Source organism: Aotus nancymaae, unplaced genomic scaffold (genome assembly GCF_030222135.1).
Source record: "Aotus nancymaae isolate 86718 unplaced genomic scaffold, 86718_ANA_hifiasm-v0.15.2.pri h1tg000049l, whole genome shotgun sequence".
NCBI classification, from domain to species: Eukaryota; Metazoa; Chordata; class Mammalia; order Primates; family Aotidae; genus Aotus; species Aotus nancymaae.
The window spans coordinates 20209582-20222063 of NW_026988463.1; the positions used below are offsets into that span (position 1 = coordinate 20209582).

The 12482-nt window shown below is 44.5% G+C and overlaps 1 protein-coding gene across 1 annotated transcript in view; it reads left to right on the plus strand.

Moving 5' to 3' along the window:
• The window catches only part of VWA3A (von Willebrand factor A domain containing 3A), an 82771-nt gene that overhangs the window by 19652 nt on the left and 50637 nt on the right, over positions 1-12482 (plus strand). Inside the window, exons 4-7 of the mRNA XM_064362563.1 lie at positions 3400-3523; positions 5996-6120; positions 6219-6296; positions 9345-9399. Coding sequence (XP_064218633.1) covers positions 3452-3523; positions 5996-6120; positions 6219-6296; positions 9345-9399 — 330 coding nt within the window. The 5' untranslated portion in view covers positions 3400-3451. The remainder of the gene's footprint in view (positions 1-3399; positions 3524-5995; positions 6121-6218; positions 6297-9344; positions 9400-12482) is intronic.

The following is a 12482-nucleotide window of genomic DNA, read 5'->3' on the forward strand; positions in this document are numbered from 1 at the left end:
CCTCTGAATTCATTAAAAGCTGTTAATCACTGGCTGGAAAGAGGGAAGTGAGACACTATGGGACAGCCAGTGTTCATGAGGCATTTGTATTTCAACAGTCTCTGCCATTAGAGTCTCTCAGAAAAGCTTGCTGAAGTAAAGTCGGTTTGTTTTGTTTTTTTAAGCATTGCCATATTATCCTGGTGCTTCCCAGAAAACAAAGCATCCTCTGAATAAAAGATTAAAGACCTGAAATAGAAAAGCAAGTTGCTGAACCATTATTTAATTTACTTTAATGATTTCACAAGAACACACACTCTAATGTGTAAGCTGCAACTTTATTCAGAGTCTCTTTCTTGCTGTGTCTTAGCTGGTATTTTTTTGGTTGCAAATAACAGAAAGCTAAAGGAGCTAGCTGAAGCAAAAAAAGGCAGAGAATTCTAAGAAACAGGATATCTCATGGAACCCAAGAGCAGAAAGTCAGGTCTCACACATCCCTAAGATATACAATTAGAAATTCAAGAAACAAGGCAGGCTGAGTGTGGTGGCTCACACCTATAATCCCAGCACTTTGGGAGGCCAAGGTGGGCGGATCACCTGAGGTCAAGAGTTTGAGACCAGCATGGCCAACATGATAAAACCCCATCTCTACTAAAAATACAAAAATCGGCTAGGCATGGTGGCAGGCACCTATAATCCCAGCTATGTGGGAGGCTGAGGCAAGAAAATCACTTGAACCCAGGAGGTGGAGGTTGCAGTGAGCCGAGATCACACCATGGCAATCCAGCCTGGGTGACAAGAGTGAGACTCCATCTCAAAAAAAAAAAAAAAAAGGCAGTCTCTCGCCTCCTTCTGGCCCTTCACCTTCCCTTCAAAATATTTATTGAGTATTTGCCAGTCCCTGCTCTCATGTAAATTACCATGTAAGGGGGAGACACACAAATTTTTAAAAATCCCACTAGTGAGTGTATGATTCCAAATTAAGATATGTGCCCTAAAAAAACAAAGTTCTATGAAAGTCTGTATAAAACAAAGGAAACTGATACAGAATGGGATGCTGGAGATTTCCCAGAGGAAGTGATATTTGAGCTGAAGTGTCAAGGGTAGGGGAGAAGGAGAAGAATGCTCCAGAGCAAAGACAGCAGCACATGAAAAGGCCCTGTGGTTACAGGAACTATAGATAATTCCAGGAACTGGAAAGGGAGGCCCTTGTGGAACACAGAGGCGGGCAGTGGTGAAGTGGGAAATCTACAGGGGTAGGTGGGAGCAGCCAGACCCTGGGGTCCTCAGATGCAATCTGAGGGATCTCAGTCTCCATCCTAGAAATAAAGAGAAGGCTTTGATCAGTTTTAAGCAGGAGAGAGAAAAGCAGGTGTCACATTAGATTTTGATGTCGATTTTTGTTTATTTTTTAGAGACAGGATCTCCCTCTGTCACCCAGGATTTAGTGCAGTGGCACGATCGTAGTTCGCTGCAGCCTTGAACTACTGATCTCAAGCAATCCTCCTACCTCAGCCTCCCAAATAGCTGGGACTTCAGGCACATACTACCACATCTGGTTAATATATCTTTATTTTGTTTTTTGAGATGGAGTCTCGCTGAGTTGCCCAGGCTGGTCTCGAACTCCTGGCCTCAAGTGATCCTCCTGCCTCAGCCTCCTAAAGTGCTGGGATTACAGGTGTGAGCTACCATGCCTGGCCCCGTGATTGCTTTCTATCATCCTTTTACTTCCTTCAGCACTTTCCACAATTTGTAATTATCTTGTTTAATGTTTTAATATCAGCCTCCCCCTCTAGAACACAAGCACTGGGAGGACAAGGACAATGTCTATCTTAGCGGTTCACAACTAGGGACAGTTTTGCTGTCCATGAGACATTGAGCAATGGTCTGGAGACATTTCCGGTTGTCACATTGGGAAAAAGTGAGGAGGGATGCTACTGAGAGCTGATAGGTAGAGGCCAGGATGCTGCTAAACATCCTACAATGCATAGGACGGCCCCCACAGCAAAGAATGATCCCCTCCAAGAGTCAAAATGTTGACATTGAGAAGGCTTTATCTCCTTCACCATTGTATCCTAAGCACCAAACACAGTGCCTGATACCTGGCAGGTGTTCAATAAGTATTTATTGAATGAATTAATTAAAGAAGGGTTGGCTGGGCACAGTGGGTCACTCCTATAATCCCATGATTTAGGGAGACTAAGGAGGATCCCTTGAGGCCAGGAGTTTGAGGCTGCCATGAGTTACGTTAGCACCACTTTACTCCAGCCTAGGTGACAGAGGAAGACCTTGTCTATAAGATTTTTAAAATGGCTGGGCATGGTGACTCACGCCTCTAATCCCAGCCTAGGTGGGAGGATCACTTGAGCCCAAGAGTTCGAGACCATTCAAAGCAACATAGTGAGACCCCATCTCTATAATAAACAGAATAAATTAGCTGGACATGGTGGCTTGTGCCTGTAGTTCCAGCTACTTGGGAGGCTGCAGTGGGAGGATTGCTTGAGCCTGGAAGGTCAAAGCTACAGTGAGCCATGATTGGGCCACTCCAGCCTGGGCAACTAAGTGAGGCCCTATCTCAAAAAAAAAATAATAATTTAAAAATGTAAAAAAAAGCATTGTGCCGAATATACATACCCCCCCAAAACTATTGTCTGTATATGCCACATTTATCCTGTTTTCTGGTATTCTTTTTTTTTTTTTTTTTTTTTTTAAGATGGAGTCTCGCTTGTTCGCCCAGGCTGGAGTGCAACGGTGCTATCTTGAGGCCCACTGCAATCTCTGCCTCCTGGGTTCAAGCAATTCTCCTGCCTCAGCCTCCTGAGTAGCTGGGATTACAGGCATGTGCCGACACACCTGGCTAAGTTTTGTATTTTTAGTAGAGACAGGGTTTCACCATGTTGGCCAGGCTGGTCTTGAACTCCTGACCTCAAGTGATCCACCTGCCTCTGCCTCCTGAAGTTCTGGGATTACAGGTGTGAGCCACCATGCCTGGCAGTGTTCTTTTCTTCTTTAGGAAAATAAGCATTGGGTGCTTTTGTAATGGCTATACAAATTAGTCCTGTCTTCCATGGTCAAGAAAATATGTTTCTGGAAAACCACTGGTAAGCATAGTTCTCTGATTTTGCAAATGAAAACAGCAACAGCATTTTGCTCATGGGAGCTGAGGGGTGAGACTGGGTAAATGGTCATTGACTCTTATAGCTACCTGAGGGCTTTAGTTATCTAAATAATAAAATATCTCATGAAACTGCAGTCCACATTTTATCAGGACTCTGCAGGAACCTTTCTCAGTTACTGCACAGAAAAAAAAAAAATGTTTCTAGAATCCTTGTAGGAACTAGGGTAAAGAGAGGAGGCCCTGGGGGTGTCAAACCGATGCCCAATGCTGAGGCATTGATCAGATCACTTTATGTTTTGTAGCATTAGAAGAAACACTGGCAGAGATTCAAAGACGCCACTAAACCAGAAGAACATGGATGGACTTGGTCAAAATTCGGACAATGGATTACTGGTTACACATGTTAACCAGACACAGGACTTACTGGTAAAGACCATGGCACTTTAACTGGGTCTGATACTACAAATCATTCAGGGAACGCAGAACGTGTTAAATTCTGGGGATTTCTTTCTTCTCATAGGATCCTAGGACTGAAAACGGATTAATTAAGCATTTATCTCTAATCCTCTGCCTTTAGAAATGACTGAAGAATCTCCATAGTGTTTATAGAAATTTTATAGCCTATTTGGCCATGTCACTAAATATTCAGGAGTATGTGAAGACTCTGATCATGTTATCAAGGCCTGAAGTCTAAGGCATTTGATTCTAAAATTACCCTTCCTGAGACTCGCTTTGCTTTTGACATTCCCTGAAATCTAGATTCAGAAATCTGTTTCAGGAAGTGCTATTGCAGCAAAAGGGGTATGACAGGAGAATGAACCTCTAACCAAACTAAGATTTTAGACTGACCTTCAATGTGCCTTCCCAAGAGGGCGAGTGGATCGTCTAGAACACAGAACTCATTCTACCATGGAAACAATGGCAGTCAGTGGTTGCCATGTTCAAGCAAGGCTAGTGCACAGCCATGTACCTAACCCACCCTAGAGTTTAAATATGATAACTTTGAAATGATAGTCAAAAACAATGCAGTTATAATGCTGGCGACCAAACAATCAGAAAAATGCTCATGATTTCCTTAAGTTCTGGCACTTACGGGAAAGCAAGTTTAAATACAGGAGATGAGGAAAAGTCGATAGAGTTTTGAGATTCTGAAGAGGTTCTGTAATGAGTTCAGATGTTGATGAACTTTCCTCTAATTTTATATCAAAATGCATGACTTTCCAGGTGTGTGCAGGATCATTCTTGTATTTATCAGCCACAGCTGGAGCCTTCTTTGCCTTGCAGATGAACCTGAAGGAAAGGGAAAGGATTGCTCCAACACGAAAATCTTACCATTCTCTATGCAAAGAGATTAGTTGAGTTACATAATCAGCATGGCCTAAAGTCAAAATCTATAATGTGTTTAATAGTGTATCTTCAAGTATGAATAATACAAAACCTGTGTCCTAAAACATCATTTCAAAGGCAACAAAGATGGAAGAAAGGTGAATTATTAAATCTACCATGCTCACCAAGCACCATGGCTCACATCTATAATCTCAGCACTTTGAGAGGCCTAGATGGGAGGATCTCTTGAGTCCAGGAGTTTGAGGCCAGTCTGGGCAACCTGGTGAAACCATTTCCACAAAAAAATACACAAATTAGCGAGATGTGGCATCATGTGCCTATAGTCCCAGTTACTCGGGAAGCCGAGGAAGGAGGATCACTTGAGCCTGGGAGGGCGAGGCTGCAGTGAGCTGAGATTGTGGCACTGCACTCCAGCCTGGGCAATAAAGTGAGACCCTGTCTCAAAAGAAAAAAAAATCTACCCTGCTCAGTGTTTCCAACCAGGAAGATGGTTGAGTCTGAAAGGTGAGAAGAGTGACATCTAGTGTTCATGAGACAGACAGCAGTGTTTCCCTAGGTATGTGATAGGAACCTATGATTTTAGGTGGTGCCTTTCAAGGGCAGGACATTTGTTAGCATAGAATCACATAATGAGAAAGTAATCTTGCCCGTCAATCCTCTCACTCCTTCATGGAGATGGTCACAGTTTGGTGCTAGCTTAGAGGGACAACATAGTGCCGTGGTTAGAAGCGTGACTTGAGCTTTACAGCCTGGGTTTGAATTCCACATCTGCCACTTTTTAGCATGATGACCTTGGACTGATTGCCTCAATTATCTGTACCTCAGCTCCCTGGTCAGCTAGATAGGGTTATCATAATGGAACCTACTTTGTAAAATTAAATGAGTTAATATATGGAAAGTGCTTAACATATAATAAGTGCTATCTAAGTGTTTGCAGTAATTATGAGAGTGTTTTCCACACTTCAACACTTGCTAATTTCCCTTTGAGACAGAGGACAGAGCAGGCCTCGGGCATAGAACTTAAGGCAAGGTCACTTGAGCCTAGAACTTCAAAGCTGCAGTGAGTTATGATTACACCACAGAACTCCAGCCTGGGTGACAGAGCGAGACCCTGTCTCTAAAACAAACCAGGAGGCCAGGTGCGGTGGCTCACGCCTGTAATCCCAGCACTTTGGAAAGCTGAGGCAGATGGATCACTTGAGGTCAGGAGTTCGAGACCAGACTGGCCAAAATCCCAAAACCCCATCTCTAATAAACATACAAAAATTAGCCAAGTATGGTGGCACACACTTGTAATCCCAGCTACTTGGGAGGCTGAGGCAGGAGAATTGCTTGAACCCAGGAGGCAGAGGTTGCAGTGAGCCAAGATCATACCACTGCACTCCAGCCTGGGTGAGAAGAGCAAAACTCCATCTCGAAAGGAAAAAACAAACTAAAAAAGATAGGCGGAGTCCGAGTTGGCACCCATTGGGTATCTATGTGAAGGGAACCTAGGGTATCCTCTTCCTTCCCTCTCTTTCCACTTCTCTGACTCTGGCTTTTATCTTGCAGAGGCTGCAGGGGAGCGAGACCCAGTCTTCAGATTGGGAGGACTCTGAAGACTGGCTTTCAGCTCACAATTTAAAGTGTCAAAAACTCACCTTGGCTGACCTGATAAGCCAGGGCACAGCAGTACTGTAAGTCTGAAGCTGTTCCCCATATTCCCACAGCTGCAGTGACACACGCAGCTCCCTGGGCCCTTATGAGACCCCCTCATAAGGCTTTGCTTCTTCAGGGAGAAGGGCACCAATGTCGTGCAGAAAATACGTTTCTCCACCCAGATCATCCACCACTTTGAGTCAAAGCTTTCTGAGTAAGTACATTTCTCAGTGCCCTCCCAACACCCCAAAGCTCAAGAATTATGTCATTTCAGTTTAGGCATGGTGGCTCCCGCCTGTAATCCCAGCACTTTGGGAGGCTGAGGCAGGTGGATCACTTGAGGTCAGGAGTTCAAAACCAGCCTGGCCAACATGGTGAAATCCTGTCTCTACTAAAAATATTTTTTTTAAAAAATCAGCCAGGTGTGGTGGCAGGCACCTGTAATCCCACCTACTTGGGAGGCTGAAGTAGGAGAATTGATTGAACTCGGGACGTGGAGGTTGCAGTGAGCCAAGATCATGCCATTGCACTCCAACCTGGGCAGTAAGAGTGAAACTCTGTCTCAAAAAAAAAAAAAAGAATTATGTCATCTCAGTAGCCTGGAAGTAACTTTGTTCAAACAGCAATCTCTGTGGGACCTTGGGCAATAGAGTGGGACCCTGTCTCAATGATTTTCAATGTCAAATTGATTGCATTTATACCTTTGCAAATATATGCCCAAACATGCCTCCCCACACCTAAACCAGATTTTGATAGCACATGTATATTAGTCCATTTTCATGCTGCTGATAGAGACATAGCCGAGACTGGGCAATTTATAGAAGAAGGAGGTTTAATGGTCTCACAGTTCCACATGGCTGGGGAGGCCTCATAATCATGGTAGAAGATGAAGGAAGAACAAAGGGACACCCTAATCTCTCTTTGCAGCCAGCAAAGAGACAATGAGAATCAAGAGAAAGGGGTTTCCCCCTATAAAACCATCAGATCTCGTGAGACTTAGTCACTACCATGAGAACAGTATGAGAGGGAATCTGCCCCCATGATTCAATTGTCTCCCACCGAGTTCCCACAACACGTGGGAATCATGGGAGCTACAATGCAAGACGAGATTTGCGTTGGGACACAGCCAACCACATCAACATGCATACACACAAATAAATATACACACACAAACATCTCTTCATAAGTAGACTACTTGGTCAGTAGACAGAATGATACTTAAGATTCCATTCCAGCTGTAGCAATCTGTGATCTGTGATTACTGTTTGCCTAAGGTTTCTTGAAAGTTTATAATAGTAATAATGAATATGTATTAATGTGTCAGAAGTTCTGCTAAAGGCTGCATGCATTATTTTATTTAATCCTTATAACAGCCCAAAACAGTGTGTCACTCTCAAGCCAGCTAACCAAAAGTCAATTGCTAAGTGGCCATTCATAGAATGACCAATTGGTCAAATTTCTCGAAATCATTTAACTGCAGAATTTATAGTAACTTTTATTAGATGGAAGCTTAAACAGGTTTTAAAGAATTCTGCAATATTTTGGTTTATTAGTTTTAATTGTGAATCCAGCATTTTAAAGAATGTTCTGATTTTCAGAGGATTAGCTTTCAGTAAATTGACTTATATCAAAATGACTTGGATAGAATCCTGTTGTTACCTTCATGTTGAAGATGGTGAAACTGGGGCTCAGAAAGGTTACCACACCTGTCCAAGGCCACACAGCTAGTAGATGGCAGAGCTGAATCTCGAACACAAAGATGTTTTATTTTAAAGCTCATCTTCAGCTGGTCGCAGTGGCTTGTGCCTGTAATTGCAACACTTTGGGAGGTGAAGGCAGGGGGATCGCTTCCATTCAGGAGTTCGAGACCAGCCTGGGAAAAATGATGAAATCCCAACTCTACAAAAAAATACAAAAATTAGCCAGGTGTGGTAGTATGCACCTATAGTTCCAGATACTTAAAGGCTGAGATGAGGCTGGGCGCGGTGGCTCACGCCTGTAATCCCAGCACTTTGGGAGGCCGAGGTGGGTGGATCACTTGAGGCCAGGAGTTCAAGACCAGCTTGGCCAACATGGTGAAACCCCATCTCAAAAAAAAAAAAAAAAAAAAAAAAGGCTGAGGTGAAAGGGTCACCTAAGCCAAGGGAGGTTGAAACTGCGGTGAGCCATGATTGCACCAGCACCCTCCAGCCTGGGCAACAGAGTGAGACCCTGTCTCAAATAATAATAAGAAATAAAAATAAAGCTCATCCTCTTAGCTCTATTCGTAACTCATGTATTCCTTATGACTCTACTACCCACCCACTGCCCCATGATCTCATATCCAAAGACCTTTTTTGTCCCTCTCTAGGCCCCCAAATCTCACCTGCCCCCAGTGAGGACAAGTCAATCAAATTCAAGTGATCGAGTCCTTACCTTGTGCACTGTTATATGCTAGTCTCCAGCCAGTCATTGGAATGGCTTGCAATAGGCAAGTTCAAGAAGTTCCCCAGACTACTCTTCAGAAACTAAATTTTTTGTTAATCAATCCAGTAGAAATGATTGCCGAACTGCCTCTATTGTGACTTTATGGTCAGTTTCCAGGAGACTAGGAAAAATTTCCTCTGAGAAGACACAGATTTGAGCAAGTGCAAGGGTGGTCTTCCACCTTCCTCATAAGAACACCCTCCCCCATCCTCCACAGACCTGCCCTCATGGGGCAAGCTCACCCCTTGATCCACCAAACCATTGTCATTTATCATGTGCCCTGTGTCACCAGTAGAGCAGCACCTATACACTCCATCCCTTTCACAATCCCCTTATACCTAGTCCCTGGCAAACAAATATCTTCAGAACAAATATCTTCAGTTTTGTCTTTACTTGATTTTGCCCAGGCTTAAGTGCAGTGGAACGATCATAACTCCATGCAGCCTTGAACTCCTGAGCTCAAGTGATCCTCCCACCTCAGCCTTCTGAGTAGCTGGGACTATAGGCATGCACCACCATACCCAGCACATTTTTTTATTTTTTGTAGAGATAGGGTTTTGCTAGGTTGCCCAAGCTGGTCTTGAACTCCTGGCCTCAAGTGATCCTCTCACATCATCCTCCCGAATAGCCAGGAATACACGTGTGCACTACAGCGCACTTAAAAGGTGCACCACCTTCTTCCAAGTCCCTATGCACATAAAAAAAAAAATCCATAGCTGCCTTCTGTGTAAGTAAGTGGCTGTTGCTCAGTGATGATGCTGGCCTTGGGTGATGAGTCTTTCTGATGTCTTCACAGCACTATTGAACTCTATCAACAGAGAATTCAGTGGCTCACAGAAAACAGCAAGAAGGTAACAGACATAGATTTCATTCTTTGCCCCCTTTCACTCATCCCATCTGTAGTTATTAGAACCCTTTCAGTGGCAAATGGTAGACCTCCAATGTAAATTGGCTTATGCTAAAAAAGGCATTAACCTATGCGAATGAAAACCCCAGCCACAGCTAGATCCAGGTGCTCAGATGATGTCACTTCTTTGCCTGTGCTTCTCTGCTTTCCTCTGAGTTGGTTTTATTTTCGGGACATCTCTCTTCAGGCGTAGGAAGGTGGCGATCAGCAGCTCTAGTGGAAGGGGACCTCGCTTCCTGTTCCCTGAACACTTTCCAAATCCTGGGATTGACTCTCATTGACCAATTTACACCAATCATCATAGCTAAGGAGATGAAATATACTATCTGGCTAGGCCTGGAACTAGTACTCACTTCTGGGGTGAAAAAAAAAAACAGGGGTAAGTGGAAAGAGACTGGGTTAGCCCCCCAGCCCTCATGGACTGAGAAAGGGAGACAGATGGTTGCATGTGGAAGGCCAGAGCACTGTTACCAGAAGGGGGAACGGGTGCTGGGCAGGTGAGAATGAAGATGTGCACTAGGCATTTAACTTCAGACCCACAGTGAGATTTAGAAGACTAAGGCTGATCATCTGGATATTATTGTTCTTAAAAATTTGATTAAGGGCCAGGCATGGTGGCTCATGCCTGTAATCCCAGCACATTGGAGGGCCTAGGTAGGCAGATCACCTAAGGTTGGGAGTTCGAGACCAGCCTGGCCAACATGGTGAAACCTCGTCTCTACTAAAAATACAAAAAATTAGCTAGGTGTGGTGGTGCATGCCTGTAAATTCCAGCTACACAGGAGAATGAGGCAGGAAAATCGCTTGAACTCACGAGGTGCAGGTTGCAGTGAACCATGATCATACCACTGCCCTCCAGCCTGGGTAACAGAGTGAGACACTGTCCCAAAAAAAAAAAAAAAAGTTTGATTAAGGACCAGGCATAGTGGTGCACACCTGTAGTCTCAGCTACTTGAGAGACTGATACAGGAGGATCTCTTGATCCCAGGAGCTCAAGGCTGCAGTGAGCCATGATTGCGCCACTGCCCTCCAGCCTGGGCAACAGAGCAAGACCTGTCTCTTAAAAAAATTTTTTTTAATTAAATGTTTTTATCAGAACCCAAGGGTAGAAGAGTGATCATGGCCAAATGAACCTTTGATTTGCTTTCTTATTTGTTTTAGCTTAATTACCACCAACTGGCACTTTTCTGGCTTCCTGTTTGATTCCACCCTTAAGCACAATCTTCAACTCTTGCTTTAAACCCTGGGAGAGGCAGATGCTGAAAGTCATGCTCCCTACTCTCAATCCCCACCTCTACCCAAGCACTGGTTGTTACCAGTGGGGTGAGTAACAACATAGTGCTAAACCTGCCTGGCCCGCCAATTCCAGGGTCTGGTCTACACCTCTGATCCAGAACCTCCTTCACTCGCTTGGACGAGACGGGTCAGCAGATGCTCATCTTCTGCAGCTATGGCTGGACCCCTCTGGTTGCCCATGGTAACAGGCAGAGAGACCCCAGAGAGATGAAATCCTCCCATACTCCATGGGCATCTGCCTAGGGAATGCTGCTTTCACTGACCCACCTCCCTCACCCCATCCTGGCACCTTTATCAAAGTGGTGGGGATTGATAGCCCCTTCTTCCTGCCACCTCTTTCTGATGGAGCTACAGAGTTTCTCTGTAGCCTACAGCCCAGATTGGATCCCAGGGAAGCGATCACCTCTCAGTCAGCTCACCAGATCCCTGGGTATTGAGGCAGACAGCCTGGGACGATGACCAGACCATCGCTGGTCCCCATTCCTGCCCTGCCGTGCCACTAAGTCCCTAGCAAGTGGCCTCGCTTCTCTGGGTCTGTGTCTGCAGAGGATAAAAGGAGAATTTATAAACTAGTGGTATGCAGGCTAAATCTGGCACACAGCCATGCTATTCTGGGCTCCCTAGTTGTAAATATTTTTCAAATTAGTTACCAAGATTTTTAAATCCTGATATTTTACTTTTATGTCTGCTATCAGACTTCTCTTAAAAAATGAGAATATCTGGTATTTCTGGGCTCCAATTCCCTCTTATGTACTTGTCCAATTATTTCTATGGGATAAATGTCTAGAATTTCAATGGCTAGGTTTAGGGAATGAATGTTTTCAATTCCAAAAGCTGTAAAGCCCTCATGGCAGCTTGTTTTTAATGTAAAAGAAATAGAACTGGCTCTAGATTTCAACTTTTTTTGGCCTCCAGATTGGTGATACCCTAGAAAGCCTTGTGCTATATTTGGGTCATGAATTCAATGAACATGTATTGAGTGATTGTTGTGTATCAGGCACTGTTCTAGGATTGAGACTACCAACATGACCAGAACTTGCTAAAGGAATGGTTCACTGCCGGAAGGGGCGGGGAGCGGGGGAACATGACCAATACTAAGGTCCTGCCTTCATGGAGCTTACGTGCTAGAAAAAGAAACAAAGCCGAGTGAGAGAACAGAGAGTGGAACAGAAGGACTATTTAAACGGAATGGTTGAGGCTGAGCACAGTGGCTCACACCTGTAATCCCAGCACTTTGGGATGCCGAGGCAGGTGGATCACTTGAGGTCAGGAGTTCGAGACCAGCCTGGCCAAAATCCCAAAACCCCATCCCTAATAAAAACACAAAAATTAGCCAGGCATGGTGGTGCATGCCTGTAATCCCAGCTACTCAGGAGGCTATCGCTTGAACCCAGGAGGCAGAAGTTGCAGTGAGCCAAGATCGTGCCACTGCACTCCAGCCTGGGAGACAGAGCGAGACTCTGTCTCAGAAATAAAATAAAATAAAATAAATAAATAAACAAACAAATAAATGGAATTGTTGAGGAAACCCACTCTAAAGAGGAGGCGTTTGTACAGGCACCTAAAGAAAGTGCGGGTCGGGCGCAGTGGCTCACGCCTGTAATCTCAGCATTTTAGAAGGCTGAGGCAGGCGGATCAGGAGGTCAGGAGTTCAAGACAGGCCTGGCTAACATGATGAAACCCCATCTCTACTAAAAATACAAAAATTAGCCGGGCATGGTGGTGAGCGCC